The sequence below is a fragment of the Antennarius striatus genome, chromosome 6 (assembly GCF_040054535.1).
Source record: "Antennarius striatus isolate MH-2024 chromosome 6, ASM4005453v1, whole genome shotgun sequence".
NCBI classification, from domain to species: domain Eukaryota; kingdom Metazoa; phylum Chordata; class Actinopteri; order Lophiiformes; family Antennariidae; genus Antennarius; species Antennarius striatus.
Genome location: NC_090781.1, coordinates 18576548 through 18598337, shown reverse-complemented (window position 1 = coordinate 18598337; position 21790 = coordinate 18576548). Strand labels below are relative to the sequence as shown.

At 38.5% G+C, this 21790-nt stretch overlaps 2 protein-coding genes across 2 annotated transcripts; both read left to right on the top strand.

Annotated features, from left to right (window-relative positions):
* Positions 1-629: 629 nt before the first annotated feature.
* On the top strand, positions 630-3865 carry LOC137596170 (uncharacterized). Its single transcript, XM_068316479.1, has 5 exons — positions 630-661; positions 794-813; positions 897-1005; positions 1118-1291; positions 1434-3865. Exons 1-5 carry the CDS (start codon positions 659-661, stop codon positions 2070-2072), a joined length of 945 nt encoding a protein of 314 aa, XP_068172580.1. The 5' UTR covers positions 630-658; the 3' UTR covers positions 2073-3865.
* Positions 3866-14234: 10369 nt separating this feature from the next.
* Positions 14235-16123, top strand: LOC137596727 (uncharacterized). Its single transcript, XM_068317447.1, has 5 exons — positions 14235-14300; positions 14433-14452; positions 14536-14644; positions 14757-14930; positions 15073-16123. The coding sequence occupies exons 1-5, from the start codon at positions 14298-14300 to the stop codon at positions 15709-15711; spliced, it is 945 nt and encodes a 314-aa protein (XP_068173548.1). The 5' UTR covers positions 14235-14297; the 3' UTR covers positions 15712-16123.
* Positions 16124-21790: the final 5667 nt, after the last annotated feature.

The window sequence follows — 21790 nt, the reverse complement described above, 5'->3', positions numbered from 1 at the left end:
CTGTTTTAACGGTCATTGTATCTGAACAGGATTAATATGCCTGGATATTAACTGGACTGAAAGATTATTAGCAGAGCGAACCTATTGCTCCCATGTTTGATGCGGCTCCAGGACAACCTCATAAAACAGACACATACTGTACAGTTCCTAAGAACACAAATAGACGAGTTTGAACATTAAAAGTTTTATCATCAGTTCCACTCAGTTACTGTGAGCAGGAAACATTTACAGTAAATCGCCCTTTCACTGGAAATTCAGTGTTGACACTGTTAACACCCCACCAATTACACAATATGCCCTCTGCCACCATCACTGACAACAGAGTTGATTTTAATCAGCACATTTACTTTGACTGGAAATTCAGTGTTAACAGTGTTAACGTCCTGCGTTACACAAATTGACCTCTGGTGCACGAGATTAAAGTTAATGTTACCTAGTGGCCTTTGTACTGCTGTATTTACAAATGTATGACAAGCGATGAATGTACAGTCATTTTCCAGAGAAGCCACTTGATTGTCATAATCAACCTTTTTTTTGTCAGTATGTTTGAGAGCTGAGTGCAGATTGGTTTCCTGTGAAGTTGACAGGGTATAAAAGCGAGTGGTAGTTTGGTTGTGGGGAAGGACGGCACTCTTTCTTTCATTTACTCTTTGCTGATATGGTGAGTTGCTGCTTTTGAGTTGTTAACCAGTACTATAGTCTATGCCATTCAGTTTAAATTGTGTATTGCATATTTTATGTCAGTTATTTGTAAAGTGTGTAATTGGTTCTGTGTTATTTCCACTTACATCAGATGGAAAGGAAAATCACAAGGTGAGCTGATTCTCGGAATTACAAGCACTTATTGCATTTTTATGTTTATTTGTTATTTGTTTTTAATTTGTGTTTCTTTTAAGGGAAGAGGAATTTCTGGAAAAGAAAGACTTTTTCAGAAGGAATGGTTTCCTGGTTATCAAGCACATTGTGGGATTGGCTCCAAAACATCCTTCGAAGTTGGTGGATGAGGTATGTCTGATGGAGACAGTAATGAAAATTTCAAATATTCTGGATTTTGGTAAAAACAGCATATTTGTTAACTCTCACAAACACTTCTTGTGAATATTTTTTGACTCAATAGATTCTCCATAGCATCTTCTTTTTGGGAGAGATCAACGAACCCAAATACAGCCCAAAAGATATTGTGATTGATGAAGACATGATGAACATCTTGAAGGGTAATTACACGGACCCTTTTAACCTCTATGCCACCCAAGTACCCATGCGGACTCCGATTTCATGTGTGCTGGACATGGTAAGATCATGGTTCATAAAAATATATCATTCATTCTCTCATTGGTGATTCTTCAGCTAAAAGACCTGTTATTATAGTTAGTGATTCATTACAACTTGACGTTTATCAAACACGGGGCGTGACTCTTTGTTATTGCTTACAGACTGTCTATCTGACTGGACAAGAGAAGGAAGGTGAAATTATTTCAGCTCTGCAAAAGCTCATCTCTGAATTGAAGAAGGATCAAGCAACAGAGTTTGTGTCCTTCACCATTTGTGTGTCCCAGTGCAACAATACCGAGGAGTCAGAGAGACACTATGGTGTCTCCATGTCCACCGCTGGTCGTAATCCTGGCCGAATTTTGACAGGCGGATCCTGCCTCAGCTACTGGGAGCTTTATGTGGCAGACGCAGTGAATACATACTACCCAAAGACGAAAAAGAAGACCTACTTTGATGGAACCATCAAAATTCCAGAGCATGTCAGGTGTCAGGCATTTACTCTCACTGATGGAAAACCAATGGCTTCTTGTAGATCATGCAAGAATTTGTTTGGTTTGATTACAAGCGAAATAAAAGAATGGCCGTATGGCAACTGTGCTGAAGTTGAGAGTCTGACTAACCTGTTAAAAAAGGAGAAAGAATTAGAGGAGGAAGTTCGACCAACTTCTGAGACCTACACAAAAGAAAACAGGGAGAGGGCCATAGCGGAAACCTTGAAAGAGGTCACAATGTCTCTGGTGAACATGTTGCACTTTAAATGGGATAAAAAATTCTACACCCCACACGGCCTCACACCTTAAAAAACAGAAATGGTACCAAACGCTGATATACATCTTGAAGTCTTTGGGAGCATGGATATGATTCTCTTGACTCATAAATATGTTGTTGCTACTACTTGCTAGTGCCAAGTAATCATACAATGCATAACAATGTGTTAACTGTTAAATCTGAAATTAAATGAAGATGCAAAAGTTGATGTATTAATCACGTTATGATCAATAAAATGATGCTCAATTATGTTTGTGATTTTATTGTCAACATGTACAAACTTACATACAGTATAGTTCATACAGCGACATTCCACCTTAGGGGTGAAGTACCGAGGAGCAGCTATTGATGATGGCGATGAATAAAATTTAACAAAAAGGGTTTTTGACAATTACCTTTAACAGTAAACTAAAGGTCATCATCCAGGAAAACATCTTCAAATATACAAGACGGAATGAAGATGGACTTCAATAAATCATCTCATACAGTCTCTTAAATGTGTCTATATGTGACATGTATAGAAAAAAGAGAACTCAAAACTGCAAAAACTGAAAACAACTATCTCCCTGCAGATTAATCTGCGTACATCATTTACATACAGTATGTTCATGTATTATGTTCCAGAAAGTATATCCTGATGGACAAGGCTGATTCTTGCCTGTTCATAACCTAAAATTCTGCCCTTGTCACAATGTTACTGAACACAAAATATATAATTTACTGCAAAATTCACTGGCTCCCAGTATCATCACCACTCCTCATAATTTCATGCTAGTCTGTCAAGTAGTCTGAAACTAAAATGACAGTTTATTAAGTTTTTAAGAAATAGCTATGATGCCTTTGTTACACGCCCCAGGGGTGTGGCTAGTAAACAGATTATATTTTAAACTGCTCTGCCAGGTAGACCTGAATAGACAGGGAAAAACACGAGACAGAGTCAGTTTCGGTGTTCGTTGTTCTCTCTTCCTTGGTCATCTCAATTTATTAACAATCATGTATCTTAAATCACTTTACTTCTCTTTCTTTGTTTTAACGTGGTTCAATCATTTCAATCATTAATCATGTTCACAAAATATCAATGACACATATTTTCTCCATACAGTTTCATCATCAATACATTATTCTTTTCATATATGTCCATATTCCCATATGTTTTCATTACTCAGCATCCATATACTGTAATAATGTTTGATTTTTACCAATCATGTTGCTTACTGCATAGAATTAGTCCATTCTGTTTTCGTATCGTCACATCTCTAATGACTGTATTGTTTTTAATCATCACATCACTCTTAAAGTATTTGCAGGATCATGTAATCATTTCTATCATCGTGTAACCAGGTAAATCAAGAAATAATCATGAACCAAACACAACATCACCTCTGTTCTGCTAACAGGCTAACACTGTATTAGCATAATTTAGTGTATAAAGACAACTAGATGCACTTCAAGGGAAAACTGGAGACAATTAACAATATATAAAAAACGGAAATGTACTCTTTCAATGTAAACAAATCTAAAACACAAAACAGAAGCTTGCAAGACTAAAGGAGCAACAAAAATAATACCATCAGTCAAAACCACCCACATGTCACGTAGTGGACGGCCGGAATGGCTGCTGCCAAGAAACTCAGCGTAGAACCCGATTCCACTACGTACATCAAACTACTGCAAAGTAACGTCATTTCTGGCATAAAACCAAGTCAAGTTTTGTTTTATGATACAAAGTGCTCACAGTATAAACGTGTGTCATGTGCCAACGTTATACCTACCTGAATAAACAGGGAAAAACACGACACAGAGTCATTTTCGGTGTTCGTTGTTCTCTCTTGCTTGGTCATCTGAAGAAGAACGTCACGTGGGCACCGAGCTAACCTGTCTCTGGAAACGGAGCGGCCACCTGGTGGCGGAATGTGGAATAGGTGTATTCCGAGAATATACAGTAGATCCCTATTCATTCTCAATACACATAAAGGCTATTCAAAGTACAAGAAAAGTATCTAATATAACAAAAATGTGACTAAACTTTTGTGTGTGTCACACCTTCATCCAATTGATGGCAAATGACACTTTCTTTTCAAAGTGAATGATGATGTGCAAAGGTTGTGTAAATGCATGAGATGGCAGAATACCTGCTGTTGTCGGCTGGCACGACGCTTCAGCACGAAGGACGAGCTCCAAGCTGTCTTTTTGTGTCCCCCTATATAATAATAATATAATAATAATAATAATAATAATAATAATAATAATAATAATAATAATAATAACGAAATGTAGCCCCAAGAGGGCACAAGCCAGTGTCTTATTGTGCCTATTGACAGGTGCCAGTAGTGTGATGGGAAGATGGAAAGAGTACTTTGAAGAGTTGATGAACGAGGAAAATGAGAGAGACCAAAGACTAGAACAGGTGGATGTTGTAGACCAGGGAATAGCAAGGATTAGTCAGGATGAAGTGAGGAAGGCACTGAAGAGGATGAAGAGTGGAAAGGCAGTCGGTTCTGATGATATGGAAGGGAATAATGGAATAGCATCACAACCGAAAAATATCACCTTTGGAATACCCCAAGGCTCTGTCTTGGGGCCTAAACTATTCATTTTGTATCTAAATGACATATGCAAAGTTTCTGAAATGTTAAAACTGGTAATTTTTGCAGATGATACAAATACGTATTGCTCGGGACCTGACATTTCTCAGTTAATTTCCCAGGTGGAGTCAGAGCTTATAAAATTAAAAAAATGGTTTGATTTAAATAAGTTATGTTTAAATGAGAAAAAGACCAAATTCATGATCTTTGCATACAACAAGTCAAGAACAGAGGTCAACTTGATTTAGAATGGGATTGCAATTGAAAGGATTTATGAAATAAGGTTTCGGGGAGTGATCAGAGATCATCAGATCTGCTGGAAGCAACATATACAGTATATCAGGAATAAATTATGAAAGACACTTGGTATATTGTATAAAACTAAACACATATTGAATAAGGAATGTCTGCACATATTGTATTCATCACTTGTGGTTCCATATCTTTCCTACTGCTGTGAAATGTGGGGAAACACATGTAAATCATATATAGATCTTCTGATTAAATTGCAAAAAAGGGCAATAAGACTACTAATACTAATGAACTTTTCATAAAATCAAATCTATTGATCTTCCTCTCGGAGGCCTAGAGGAAGACCAAAGAGGAGGTTTACGGATGTAGTGAAAGAGGACATGAAGGTAGTTGATGTGAGAGAAGAGGATGCAGAAGACAGGGTTGGAGGCAACTGATTCGCGGTGGCGACCCCTGAACGGAAAAACCGAAAGGAAAAGAAGACTTGACTGACGAGTCTGTGTAGTCCTTAATATTAACCACTAGATGTCGCTGTCTGTTATTCTTTAATCAATTGGTTTTCATGATACTGTTTGTTCTCCAGTGTTCCTTTCGCGGACCTCTGAAACAATCACAGAGCAGGTGCGTTTAAACTGAGACCAAGGTGAACTCTGTTTGTCATTGTTAGTCATTTAGGTCGACATTGGATCATTCAGAAGTCATAAGGGAACTTCTGGAGTTGGTTGGCTGAGCTGATAAAACAGGGGTCCAATACTTCTGCACGTCCTACTTTTCAGTTTTTCACTTGTAAACACAATATAAAATGTTGAATAAATGTGGTTCCACTTCACAATTGTTTCTCACATGTTGTTGATTCTTAAAATATATTTTAGTTTGTTATCTTTAAGTTTGAAGCTTGAAATGTGGAAAAATGTCAAAAAGTTCTTGGGGGGCCAATACTTTCGCAAAGCACTGTATATATGTTTTAGACTTTGCATACAATACAATATATATGTAAAGGGCCCCTGAGGAAAACACAACAGTAGTACAGTACAGCATAGGGGGAGGTAGAGTGACGGGCAGCGACCTCGCGGTGCGCCCATCTGAGCAGCTCGTAAGGGGGATGACGGCTCCCACTGTCAGCTCCCACTCCGAGAATGGTCTGATCATAGGACACCCGCTCTGCCACTGAGCCACTGCCGCCCAATAATACCTCAAAGAATTATAATTTAACAGCATTTTAACAAATGTTCTGCTGTTATTTGTTGAAAATGGAGGAATCCATACCAAACCGCCTGATAAACTGGGAGTGTTTTACTGTCAGAAAAAGACGAACGACCAGTCACACACCCACACACACACACACGCACGCACGCACACACACACACACACACACACACACACACACACACGGAGAAAAATCAACTAGTTACACCAAATTTCAACCAATTCAAACCTACAAAGTCGACAGGAAATCATTGTCTAAACATGTTTTATTTGTGGCGTCTAGATTGATGGTACTCCTAAATTTTCCCAGTTCATCATTATTCTCAGTCCTTGTGGTTTGTCAGGGTTTATACCAGCCTCCTTGAACAGTTTGGGAAACTTTTTCTACAGTTCACTGAACTTTCCTCCGTCGTATCCCCACAAGAAAAAATGAATCAAACGAAGTTTCTCTAAGGGGATCACTGTCATGATTCTTTGACCCTGAAAACCTCCTCACTTTTGGAATCGTGTTTATTATGAGTCGTTTGTGAGTTATCAACAAAATTCTCCACTATTGAAGATCTGGATCTATTTATCTATTTCTTTGGCAACTCGTCCTCCACAATAAAATTACCGTCAGTAGTCCTGGTGCGTGTAGCACTTCTGATTCCCAGGAAGCGTATCAGCGCGTCGTTCACGTGAAGTGTGGTGGAATACCTCTGTGGAATAAAAGTTGCCTTAGCCCCCACACCCCCTGAGGATAAAATGCATTCAGAAAAATTAAAGACGTAAAGACAGATGGAGGAGGGTTAGGTGTTAACAAATGAAAGCAGAACCCTGAAAGTGGAACTCAGAAACATCGCTGTATCTGATGCAGTACTTGGAAACGTATGTACACACGATTTATTTTTTCATCAGCGATTTATTCTTTGTAATTTCTGACAAAGTGATAAATAAAATGGAACGTACCCTACACTGCTAAAAATACAAATACAAAATAAAACAAAAAGTTGGTAATGTAGTTCAGGCCCTGCGTTCCCGGGTTCAAGGATGGCGTTTTTTTCCGACAGCCTTTGGCGAGCACTTGAAGGCATCACAGCTATGGGGCGTGGCCACAGACCATTTATATTCAGCTTCACTTCTCGACAATATTCATTTCTCTGAAGACACCGAAGACGTTTTCTTACCCGACAGCTTTGGTAATTGTTATCATCCGCAACGATTAAATATTTGTCAGACGTTTATGATTAATGTGAAACTTTACATAAATTATTGCACAAACAGAACGTTGATTTATGTCATTTGCAAAGTACTGTAGACTAAATGCGTTTTTCATTTCTTTAAACTCTTAAATGTGTCTACAGGTCTTATATGAAGGACCAGCAAAACTCGTATTTTGTTATTTATGGAATTAATGCAAGAGGGAAGGGAGCTTTACTTTAAGTAAAGTATATGTACTTAAAGTACAGTACACATATCGTTTTATTGTACATAGTACTTGACTTCTGTACTTGTTTTTTACTTTTTTCCCACCACTACTTCAACAACAAACTCTTTTTCTTCGTCTAGGTGACAGTGATCCAGAATGGCGGTTGATCCACAGAAAACTTCCATGTAAGAGCCGGTTTTATCTTCTGATAAATGAGGATTCCGTGAGTAATGACAATACAGCAGAGGTAGATTCAGGTGTCTTGTGCCATTGCATCAAGTGACCAGTTTGAATACCTGGAAGAATTTTAAATATAAAACAATTACAAGATGATCCTAATGTGAGCAATACTCAGAGGCTGAGCCAATGGAGGGTTACAGTAGATTAGGTACATTATTGATTGACTCACTGAGTGAATGAAAAACATGTCCTATTCTGGTCTTCACTGCCTGATATTCCCACCATAATGATTTCTTAAAATGATCTGTGAGTATCAGTTACTACTTTTGTTTCTGTTGAATAAAGTCTATCTCTTTTCTGTGCACCAGACCAGCATCTGAGATGCTTCATTTCTTCCAGAGCCAAAGAGAACAAAGTAGGACACCAAACATCCTTTCCTGACAAATCTGAAAACCAAGCTATCTTAGATTTTTCCAACTCCTCTTGTCGAATGTATGTTGCAGAACCAGATTACCTGACGTGGGTTTCAGATGTTGTGTCCAAAAACAAACGCAAGACTTCTGTTCTGAAGAATCCAGCTGGTGCCAAATGGACAATAGGAGATGTGGATGACACCGTGTACAGCGGCAATTATCGTGAGGTGAACGGATGGGGGAAATTCTACCTTCCTCAGGAAGTAAGTATGCAGGTCATAGGCGTCGTGGAGGGGACCTCGTGCTGCTGTGATCAGCTGGTTCTGATGACCTGTGAGGATGAGAAGGTGTACGCCTACGACGGAGGAGAAGAACTCCATGTGGTGGCGTCAAGCGTGAAGCAGCTGTGTGATGAGGGAATGGAGTATCCAGCATCCAAGAGTTATTACTGCGGGGAAGCCTTCAAAGATATGGTGAGAGGTTCAGTTGTTGGGAAAAGCAGAGTTTTGTGCTTGATGACTGTCTTGATCGATCACCATTGAGGACTAATACTGATATTTGTGTTGGTGTGTAGACCCAGGAGGACTGGGATGAAGTGAGGAAGGGAGATGTGGGGAGACGTTTGGACGAAGAACATCGTAAACTGGTGGAAAAATTTAAACCTACATTTCTGGCTGCGCTCAAATCCACCTGTGAGAAACTTTATCATTGTTATAGATTTCCTTTGTACTGTGGATGTGTTGAACATCGACAAGAGAAAAATGTAACAATAATAGATGTGCTTATATGGATCAGGCACTTTCTTACTTTTTCTTTCTGACACTAATCTTGATTCTATATTAACTGATCTATTTTTTTCTGTCTCCTCAGGATTCCACAGTTGATGCATGTCTTGTTCTGTTTGGTTGTAAAAAAAAAAAGCCCTCAATAATCTGCATTCTGTGTGTTTTATTAAAATCAATTAAAGAACTGCTCAGAACAAATTTGTTGTTTTATTATCTCTGTCTAGGAGGACATTAATCACCACATTTGGGTTGTTTGTGTTTCTAAATGATAACTCAAAAATGTGGATGAACTTTGTGTAGGAATGTGTCTAGGAAGAATTTATGAAAGTTTGAGGTGGATCTGAGTCACTTTTTCATTGTCTCCAACATTGTGAAATAGAGCTCTTTTGTCATATTTTCACAATATGTGGAAAACTTAGGAATATTGACCAACATAATATACTAAAAAATACAAAGGTATAAACGGTTTGTGATCTGCTACCAGCGTGTGTAATTGGATGTAAATCATCATCTCAGCTAAGAATTATAATCTGGATATGAAGATATAATTGGAGATGGGGCAGTATGTATTTAATCAATACATGATAATAAATACAGAAACATGGCTGAGATAATGAAGGCTCAATGAAGAGTTGCTCAAGTGAATTTTATGCACACGTATTTTGAAAGTTAGATGAATAATATAAATAAGTAGAAATAAAGAAATAGATCCAGATCTGCCATAGTGGGAAACTTTGTTGATAACTCATAAACTACTGATAACAAATGCAAAGTGGTTTTCAGGGTTAAATAATTTAATGGTTAGATTAATTTGACATCAAGCAGACTAATGTAAAGAAACCTTGTTTGATTTATTTGTTTGTGGAGATATCAGTCAACTTTTATTTATTTAGCGCTTAATCACATGATGATGGAGGAAAGTTCAGTGAACTGTACAAAAAATTTCCCAAACTATTCAAAGAGGTTGGCATAAAGCCTGACAAACCACAAGATAAAATGTTTGTTTGGATTGAAATTAATGATGTAAAATAATTTAGAAGTGTGCCCTCAATCTAGACACCAGAAATAAAATGTATTTGTAAGGACCAACAAACAATTTCTTGTTAATTTTAATGATTTGAAACACAATACATTTTGTTACTGTTGCCAATAACAACTGCTGTTTGTCAGTGGTTGACAAACAACAAACACAACAGCTTTGAACAAAATTGCACCTAGTAGCAGCCAATTGTTTTACAGCAAGGAGGCACAAGCTGCATCATTTCTTTTAAAGATGCTGAAGGAAGAAGGTCCAAGTGAGTTTTCAAATTGTGTTTAAATTCACACACTGATCATTAATAGATTGAGGAAACTGGTATTCTGTGTTAACATTCATGGTATCTGAACAGGATTAATACGCCTGGATTTTAACTGGACTGAAAGATTATTAGCAGAGCGAACCTATAGCTCCCATATTTGCTCCAGGACAACCTGATAGAACAGACACATACTGTACATTTAACATGCAATCCTTTACTCATGAATGAGTTCCCAAGAACACAAATAGATGAGTTTGAACATTAAAAGTTTTATCATCAGTTCACTCAGTTACTGTGAGCAGTAAACATTTACAGTAAATCGCTCTTTCACTGGAAATTCAGTGTTGACACTGTTAACATCCCACCAATTACACAATATGCCCTCTGCCACCGTCACTGATAAGAGTTGATTTTAATCAGCACGTTTACTTTCACTGGAAATTCAGTTCTAAAACTGTTAATGCCCTGCTTGCACAATATGCCATATGTTGCACAGGATCAAAGTTAATGTGACCTATTGGCCATTGTGCTGCTGTATTTACAAATATTTGCTAAATTATGAAGTATGAAAAATTTAATAATTTCAGAACATAAATTTATTATTTCATTATTTTATTGTCGCTGTTTAGGAGGTTATATTTGTGTTTTTAAATGACAACTCTGACGGCTCTGGACCAACTATCCATCTGGCCTCGAAATTTCGTTGTACCATCTCTGTGTGTGTATAATGACAATAAAGAAAGTTTGACTTTTGACTTTAAGCAATTTATGATCCATTGCCAGCATGTTTAATTGGATCTAAATTATAATCTCAGATCTCAGAATTATCTGAATATGAGAGATAAAAATATACAATTGGACAGGTTTAGTATGTATATTTTTTAACTTTATTTATTGGGTTATGTTCAGAAATTGCACAATAATACAAATCATCCACAGTGTAAAACAAAGTACAGCATATTGTGCAATCCTGTAAAAAAACAAAAGAAAAAAGAAAAATACAGCAAAAACCCACAACCCACCGACAACGTCCATCCACTCATGCTACAGCAGCGACGTGCGGTCAGGGGTGGAAGGTGAGGCATGGCCTCACCTGCCATAATGAGAAAAAAAAGAAAAGAAAATTGGAAGAAATTGTTAATATTTATCGAGTGATGCATATTATAGTTATTTTCCATTCAACATCACCAATTTTAGGTTATTTTTACTCAAAATCGCTGAATTTTCACATTTTTTGCTGAAACACTGAGAAGAGACCTGCAGTGAGGCACCAGCTGGCCGAGCCTCACCATGGATTGATCAATGACTCGACTAGCTGTGCTGGCATGCTATACAGTGAGTCCGTAATGCTCTCTCTATATGTCGCTATTAAAATATTCAAACACGTTTGCTCTATGAACTAAATTTCCATAATTGAGCCAATGTATATAATGTACAGTGTTTTTTTGTCAACAACTGCATGAGTGTAACGTCTTACTTGAGTCGAGTGGTCCTGAAACTGCTGGGACAAGGCACTACGTGGGGCACGATGCTGTCGTGCCTCATTGGTAGGGGGCGCTGGTGATCCCAGGAATTCGGCAGAGGAGTCTTTTTCCTCAGCCTTAGAAGAAGTGACAGCAAACTACAGCCATTCAATTGTTTTCCGCTCGCCTTGCCTTAACATGTAACTTTTTTCGCTGCTTTTGTTCAGAAGGAGCGGCGCATGGACTTCATTTAGAAGTAAACGTGACATATCAACAAACATGTAGGTAACAACATAACATATTTTTTAATCAAATGTGCTTATTTGTGTGTTAAAACAGATACATTAAAACAAAATAAGGACGACTCTATGCAATGCCCACATACAACATATGAGAGCATAAAAAAACAATAAGGACCAAAAGTAAATAAGTACACAAAAATAAATAAAAAAACAAATAAACAAAACTAGCCTGGAACAAAAGGATAATGGCTTTCTTTTACTAACTGAAACAATGGGCTCCATATTTGTAAAAATTTGTCAGTTAACCCCCGTAGTGATATCCTAATTTTCTCAGTTTGAGATAGTAAAGAGTGAGCCAAAGTATATAGGGACAATACGTGTTAAGTCAATGCATAATATTAAGTACAGAGACACGACTGAGAATGAAGATTCAGAGTCGCCAAAGTGGATTTCATGTACAGGTATTATCAAAGTTAGATGAATAAAATAAAGAAATAGAAGTAAAGAAATAGATCCTGATCTGCCACAAATCAAACATGTTTAGGAGGACCAACAAATAATTTCTTGCTGACTTTAATATGGAACAAAATTTTGCAGTCACATCTACTACACTGTGTGATCTGAAACAATATATTGTTACTGTTGCCAATAACAACTGTTTACCGCTGTCGAGAAGCTACAAAACGTCCTTAGTGTATACGTACAGTTCATACTGGTGTTAGTTGAGAAACAACAAACACAACTTCTTAAGGCACTTTGAACAACATTACATGTGGTAATATGATGCATTGTGTATTGTTATCGTAAAACAGAACATTCTGCAGTTCAGAACTAGCCTTTTGAAGATACTGAGGGAGGGCGGTCCAAGTGAGTTTTCAAACTATGTTTAAATTCCCACAGTGATCATTAATAAATAGATACTTCATTAATCCCAGAGGAAATTGCACATATTCACTGCTCAGGCATTACATAATGAATAAATACTGGATAAACACCAGGAGAAAAAGAAACACTGAAACCACAGGACATACCACAAGACGTACAGTGCACTAACAGACACATGTAGCATCAACAGAACATGCACTTAATTAAATAGATATATACTTTAATGATCCCAAGGGAAATTCAAATTATAAGTAAAATATAAAAAGTATAAAATAAAATAAAATAAAATAGCAAATAAAAAGTGCAAGTGAAAATTAGCAGGAGGCCCGCATGGTGGGTAAGGTACACCCTTCTTACAATGTAAGGCGTCACTATCTAATATCACAACATCTAATATGCTAGAGGCAGTCTATTATATCTAATATAATAGACTGAGGAAACTGGTATTCTGTTTTAACGGTCATTGTATCTGAACAGGATTAATATGCCTGGATATTAACTGGACTGAAAGATTATTAGCAGAGCGAACCTATTGCTCCCATGTTTGATGTGGCTCCAGGACAACCTCATAAAACAGACACATACTGTACAGTTCCTAAGAACACAAATAGACGAGTTTGAACATTAAAAGTTTTATCATCAGTTCCACTCAGTTACTGTGAGCAGGAAACATTTACAGTAAATCGCCCTTTCACTGGAAATTCAGTGTTGACACTGTTAACACCCCACAGATAACACAATATGCCCTCTGCCACTGTCACTGATAAGAGTTGATTTTAATCAGCACGTTTACTTTCACTGGAAATTCAGTTCTAAAACTGTTAACGCCCTGCTTGCACAATATGCCATATGTTGCACAGGATCAAAGTTAATGTGACCTATTGGCCATTGTGCTGCTGTATTTACAAATATTTGCTAAATTATGAAGTATGAAAAATTGAATAATTGCAGAACATAAATTTATTATTTCATTATTATTTTATTTTCGCTGTTTAGGAGGTTATATTTGTGTTTTTAAATGACAACTCAAAAATTTGTCTAGAGATATAGATGAACTTTGCGTAGGGATGTGTCTCAGAAGAATTTATGAAAGTTTGAGTTCGACCCGAGTCTTTTTTTCACTTTTCGATCATTATCAAACAGGATCTTTTGTCATATTTTACCAATTACACAATATGCCCTCTGCCACCATCACTGACAACAGAGTTGATTTTAATCAGCACGTTTACTTTGACTGGAAATTCAGTGTTAACATTGTTAACGTCCTGCGTTACACAAATTGACCTCTGGTGCACGAGATTAAAGTTAATGTTACCTAGTGGCCTTTGTACTGCTGTATTTACAAATGTATGACAAGCGATGAATGTACAGTCATTTTCCAGAGAAGCCACTTGATTGTCATAATCAACCTTTTTTTTGTCAGTATGTTTGAGAGCTGAGTGCAGATTGGTTTCCTGTGAAGTTGACAGGGTATAAAAGCGAGTGGTAGTTTGGTTGTGGGGAAGGACGGCACTCTTTCTTTCATTTACTCTTTGCTGATATGGTGAGTTGCTGCTTTTGAGTTGTTAACCAGTACTATAGTCTATGCCATTCAGTTTAAATTGTGTATTGCATATTTTATGTCAGTTATTTGTAAAGTGTGTAATTGGTTCTGTGTTATTTCCACTTACATCAGATGGAAAGGAAAATGACAAGGTGAGCTGATTCTCGGAATTACAAGCACTTATTGCATTTTTATGTTTATTTGTTATTTGTTTTTAATTTGTGTTTCTTTTAAGGGAAGAGGAATTTCTGGAAAAGAAAGACTTTTTCAGAAGGAATGGTTTCCTGGTTATCAAGCACATTGTGGGATTGGCTCCAAAACATCCTTCGAAGTTGGTGGATGAGGTATGTCTGATGGAGACAGTAATGAAAATTTCAAATATTCTGGATTTTGGTAAAAACAGCATATTTGTTAACTCTCACAAACACTTCTTGTGAATATTTTTTGACTCAATAGATTCTCCATAGCATCTTCTTTTTGGGAGAGATCAACGAACCCAAATACAGCCCAAAAGATATTGTGATTGATGAAGACATGATGAACATCTTGAAGGGTAATTACACGGACCCTTTTAACCTCTATGCCACCCAAGTACCCATGCGGACTCCGATTTCATGTGTGCTGGACATGGTAAGATCATGGTTCATAAAAATATATCATTCATTCTCTCATTGGTGATTCTTCAGCTAAAAGACCTGTTATTATAGTTAGAGATTCATTACAACTTGACGTTTATCAAACACGGGGCGTGACTCTTTGTTATTGCTTACAGACTGTCTATCTGACTGGACAAGAGAAGGAAGGTGAAATTATTTCAGCTCTGCAAAAGCTCATCTCTGAATTGAAGAAGGATCAAGCAATAGAGTTTGTGTCCTTCACCATTTGTGTGTCCCAGTGCAACAATACCGAGGAGTCAGAGAGACACTATGGTGTCTCCATGTCCACCGCTGGTCGTAATCCTGGCCGAATTTTGACAGGCGGATCCTGCCTCAGCTACTGGGAGCTTTATGTGGCAGACGCAGTGAATACATACTACCCAAAGACGAAAAAGAAGACCTACTTTGATGGAACCATCAAAATTCCAGAGCATGTCAGGTGTCAGGCATTTACTCTCACTGATGGAAAACCAATGGCTTCTTGTAGATCATGCAAGAATTTGTTTGGTTTGATTACAAGCGAAATAAAAGAATGGCCGTATGGCAACTGTGCTGAAGTTGAGAGTCTGACTAACCTGTTAAAAAAGGAGAAAGAATTAGAGGAGGAAGTTCGACCAACTTCTGAGACCTACACAAAAGAAAACAGGGAGAGGGCCATAGCGGAAACCTTGAAAGAGGTCACAATGTCTCTGGTGAACATGTTGCACTTTAAATGGGATAAAAAATTCTACACCCCACACGGCCTCACACCTTAAAAAACAGAAATGGTACCAAACGCTGATATACATCTTGAGGTCTTTGGGAGCATGGATATGATTCTCTTGACTCATAAATATGTTGTTGCTACTCTTTCTTTTGCTTTCTAATAGTGCCAAGTAATCATACAATGCATAACAATGTGTTAACTGTTAAATCTGAAATTAAATGAAGATGCAAAAGTTGATGTATTAATCACGTTATGATCAATAAAATGATGCTCAATTATGTTTGTGATTTTATTGTCAACATGTACAAACTTACATACAGTATAGTTCATACAGTGACATTCCACCTTAGGGGTGAAGTACCGAGGAGCAGCTATTGATGATGGCGATGAATAAAATTTAACAAAAAGGGTTTTTGACAATTACCTTTAACCGTAAACTAAAGGTCATCATCCAGGAAAACATCTTCAAATATACAAGACGGAATGAAGATGGACTTCAATAAATCATCTCATACAGTCTCTTAAATGTGTCTATATGTGACATGTATAGAAAAAAGAGAACTCAAAACTGCAAAAACTGAAAACAACTATCTCCCTGCAGATTAATCTGCGTACATCATTTACATACAGTATGTTCATGTATTATGTTCCAGAAAGTATATCCTGATGGACAAGGCTGATTCTTGCCTGTTCATAACCTAAAATTCTGCCCTTGTCACAATGTTACTGAACACAAAATATATAATTTACTGCAAAATTCACTGGCTCCCAGTATCATCACCACTCCTCATAATTTCATGCTAGTCTGTCAAGTAGTCTGAAACTAAAATGACAGTTTATTAAGTTTTTAAGAAATAGCTATGATGCCTTTGTTACATGCCCCAGGGGTGTGGCTAGTAAACAGATTATATTTTAAACTGCTCTGCCAGGTAGACCTGAATAGACAGGGAAAAACACGAGACAGAGTCAGTTTCGGTGTTCGTTGTTCTCTCTTCCTTGGTCATCTCAATTTATTAACAATCATGTATCTTAAATCACTTTACTTCTCTTTCTTTGTTTTAACGTGGTTCAATCATTTCAATCATTAATCATGTTCACAAAATATCAATGACACATATTTTCTCCATACAGTTTCATCATCAATACATTATTCTTTTCATATATGTCCATATTCCCATATGTTTTCATTTCTCAGCATCCATATACTGTAATAATGTTTGATTTTTACCAATCATGTTGCTTACTGCATAGGATTAGTCCATTCTGTTTTCGTATCGTCACATCTCTAATGACTGTATTGTTTTTAATCATCACATCACTCTTAAAGTATTTGCAGGATCATGTAATCATTTCTATCATCGTGTAACCAGGTAAATCAAGAAATAATCATGAACCAAACACAACATCACCTCTGTTCTGCTAACAGGCTAACACTGTATTAGCATAATTTAGTGTATAAAGACAACTGGATGCACTTCAAGGGAAAACTGGAGACAATTAACAATATATAAAAAACGGAAATGTACTCTTTCAATGTAAACAAATCTAAAACACAAAACAGAAGCTTGCAAGACTAAAGGAGCAACAAAAATAATACCATCAGTCAAAACCACCCACATGTCACGTAGTGGACGGCCGGAATGGCTGCTGCCAAGAAACTCAGCGTAGAACCCGATTCCACTACGTACATCAAACTACTGCAAAGTAACGTCATTTCTGGCATAAAACCAAGTCAAGTTTTGTTTTATGATACAAAGTGCTCACAGTATAAACGTGTGTCATGTGCCAGCGTTATACCTACCTGAATAAACAGGGAAAAACACGACACAGAGTCATTTTCGGTGTTCGTTGTTCTCTCTTGCTTGGTCATCTGAAGAAGGACGTCACGTGGGCACCGAGCTAACCTGTCTCTGGAAACGGAGCGGCCACCTGGTGGCGGAATGTGGAATAGGTGTATTCCGAGAATATACAGTAGATCCCTATTCATTCTCAATACACATAAAGGCTATTCAAAGTACAAGAAAAGTATCTAATATAACAAAAATGTGACTAAACTTTTGTGTGTGTCACACCTTCATCCAACTGGTGGCAAATGACACTTTCTTTTCAAAGTGAATGATGATGTGCAAAGGTTGTGTAAGTGCATGAGATGGCAGAATACCTGCTGTTGTCGGCACGACGCTTCAGCACGAAGGACGAGCTCCAAGCTGTCTTTTTGTGTCCCCCTATATAATAATAATATAATAATAATAATAATAATAATGATAATAATGACAATAATAATAATAATAATAATAATAATAATTTTGTGCCTATTGACAGGTGCCAGTAGTGTGATGGGAAGATGGAAAGAGTACTTTGAAGAGTTGATGAACGAGGAAAATGAGAGAGACCAAAGACTAGAACAGGTGGATGTTGTAGACCAGGGAATAGCAAGGATTAGTCAGGATGAAGTGAGGAAGGCACTGAAGAGGATGAAGAGCGGAAAGGCAGTCGGTTCTGATGATATGGAAGGGAATAATGGAATAGCATCACAACCGAAAAATATCACCTTTGGAATACCCCAAGGCTCTGTCTTGGGGCCTAAACTATTCATTTTGTATCTAAATGACATATGCAAAATTTCTGAAATTTTAAAACTGGTAATTTTTGCAGATGATACAAATACGTATTGCTTGGGACCTGACATTTCTCAGTTAATTTCCCAGGTGGAGTCAGAGCTTATAAAATTTAAAAAATGGTTTGATTTAAATAAGTTATGTTTAAATGAGAAAAAGACCAAATTCATGATCTTTGCATACAACAAGTCAAGAACAGAGGTCAACTTGATTTAGAATGGGATTGCAATTGAAAGGATTTATGAAATAAGGTTTCGGGGAGTGATCAGAGATCATCAGATCTGCTGGAAGCAACATATACAGTATATCAGGAATAAATTATGAAAGACACTTGGTATATTGTATAAAACTAAACACATATTGAATAAGGAATGTCTGCACATATTGTATTCATCACTTGTGGTTCCATATCTTTCCTACTGCTGTGAAATGTGGGGAAACACATGTAAATCATATATAGATCTTCTGATTAAATTGCAAAAAAGGGCAATAAGACTACTAATACTAATGAACTTTTCATAAAATCAAATCTATTGATCTTCCTCTAGGAGGCCTAGAGGAAGACCAAAGAGGAGGTTTACGGATGTAGTGAAAGAGGAGATGAAGGTAGTTGATGTGAGAGAAGAGGATGCAGAAGACAGGGTTGGAGGCAACTGATTCGCTGTGGCGACCCCTGAACGGAAAAACCGAAAGGAAAAGAAGACTTGACTGACGAGTCTGTGTAGTCCTTAATATTAACCACTAGATGTCGCTGTCTGTTATTCTTTAATCAATTACGGCGTATTATTTAATGATCATAAAAATAGTCCCGAATAATCTGACTTTGCTGTGCTTTAAAAAAATTAGGATGTCTTAAATGATTTTATGATAATATTCTTATTTTATTTAGGTATTTTGAGGTTAAACGGAAGAAGTGTAAAAAAAAATAAAATAAGATAAACTCAACTTTATTTTACTTCTGCTACAACTCAGAACTGTGTCACATCCAGAAGTTCGCAGATGACACAGCTGTCGTGGGATGTGTCAGGGGCAATGAGGAGGAGTATAGATGCTTGGTGAGTGACTTAGTCGGCTGGTGTCTCAGCAACAGTCTGCAGCCCAACACCTCGAAAACTAAAGAGCTGGTCATTGACTTCAGGAGGGACAGACCCCAACCTAGACCAGTTCTGATAGGAATGGAGGAGGTGGAGGTTGTGCAGACCTATAAATATATTGGGCTGTGGCTGGACAACAAGCTGGACTGGACAAGCAACACGAGGCAGCTGTACAAGAAAGCACAGAATAGGATGTACTTTCTGAGGAGGCTGAGGTCATTCCACATCTGCAGAAGGCTCCTGTGGTTGTTTTATCAGTCTGTGGTCGACAGCATCCTGTGGTACGCTGTGGTGTGTTGGGGACGGAGCGTGACTAAGGTGGATCTCTCCAGGCTGGAGTAGCTGATGAGGTGGGCCAGCTCAGTGGTCGGGTTGAAGCTGGACCCTCTGGCAACAGTGGCAGAGAAGAGAACTTTGGACAAACTGCTGGACATCATGGACAATGTCAGCCACCCTCTGCACAACCAGAGGAGCCTGAGAAGCCTGACCAGCCAGAGGCTGCGCCTCCTAACATGCAGGACCAACAGACTTAAGAACTCCTTCATCCCCCGAGCCATTAAACTGCTCAACTCCTCTCTGGGGGAAGCGAAGAAGAAGAGAGTCCACACGTAAGCTCAGGGATGACACATATAATACACCAAAAACAATGCACACACTGTAGACATTTCACTCTACCCATGCTATCTAGACCCGTTTTTTTATGCCTTCTTATTCCTATGCCTGTTTATGCCTTTCTATTGTAACGGGCCATTGTATGTGTGGCGGGAGCGGAGTATGGGGTGGTGAGGAATACCGGAATTGATGAGTCGACAACGCCACCTGGGGAATTGCACCCCAGGAAATCCTAAACTCAGATTGATCACACAGGTCCGTTATACCACTGGGGCGAGACTGTTTTCCATTAAAACAAACAAATTTTTATTAACAAGAATTAAAATAATACAATATGTGGCACACACCAGTTATGCCGTACTATAGGGTGAGCACTGGGGTCAAAAGGAAATAAGGGCTGGGGCTCCAGGCTTACCAAGCGGCAGGGACAACCAAAATCAAACGAATCACCCAGTGACACTGCACACACTCAAATAAAAAAAAAAGGGATCGTGAAGAACGCGTCACCACCAAGGATAAAACTGCCGCTGTCAGCCCGCAGCACCTAACAGAGAAGGAAAAACAATTAACACAACAGAACAGCACAAACTGGTGTGGACTAAATGATAATTTACATGATTTAAATATACAAACTAATTCAATGAACTAATAGTAAATAACAAAATATAACAGAATGAATTAACCAAAATAAGAACAGAACCAAAATAAAGAACCAAATGAAGAACAAGAAAAGGAAACTCAAAGAGCCAAATAATCCAAAATCAAATGTGCCATACTTCAACAAAATGGTTAAGAGGGCCAGTATGAAATAAAACCAGTATAAAAGGGCCAAGACTAAGCCATTATAAAAGGGCCAGGGCTAATGAGAAGAGCCAGGGTAGCAGCGTGGCCCAAGGAGTAGTGGTCCGTGGTGTCCTGTAATGGCCAGCGCGCCGCAAGCACAGCACACCCCAGGCAACGGGAGGATGTGCGTCTCAAACACGCCTGGGGTACACAACCTGGGATTTACACAGAGATGTTAATGAGCTGGTGCGTGGAAACACAGCAAACGAAGGCGGACAAAGCGCAAACTAACATACCAGAGCGGGCAGGTAGACAGACGCACTGAGCAGAGCTCCACACAGGTCAGCCCCTCTCCCTCGGCCCCCGACAGCCAGCCACACTGGAACAGGTGGAGATCGTGTCACCACAGTGCGCATTACGCACCCACAGGAGGGAAAGGTGGCAGGGTGCTTACCTGGGTGAGACGGTTGGGTACCTAGATGGCGACCACACGACAGGTTCAAACCACCCAAATGGGAAGCCGTCTGGGGAAACTGAGCTGCCGATGCCACGCCAAACAATTTGCGGCCACGCTGAGCCACAGCCACTACGGGAGCGCATGAGGAGCAGGGGAGAGCGGGCGCGACTGCACGCACCTGAATATAACAGTGTGCGTAGCACCGCCCCCCCATCAGTGCGCCACAGCTGTGCGTAAAAGGCTGGCACAGTGCCAAACAGTGACAGGGAGGGAAATAGCCTCTGGCTACATATGGTTTTCTTTTAGAAATGGCTCTCTTCTTGCCACTCTTCCAAAAAGGCCAGATTTATGCAGAGTACGACTAATAGTTGTCTTATGGACAGATTTTCCCACCTCAACTTTGTAAGTCTGCAGGTCATCCAGCGTGATCATGTGCCTCTAGGTTGCTTCTCTGCTTAGTATCCTCCTTCTCTGCTTAGTATCCTCCGGGGGATGTTTAAATATTGTGAGAGCTTCTTGTATCCCAATTCCTGCTTTGAACTTTTCCACAACTTTATCCGGGAC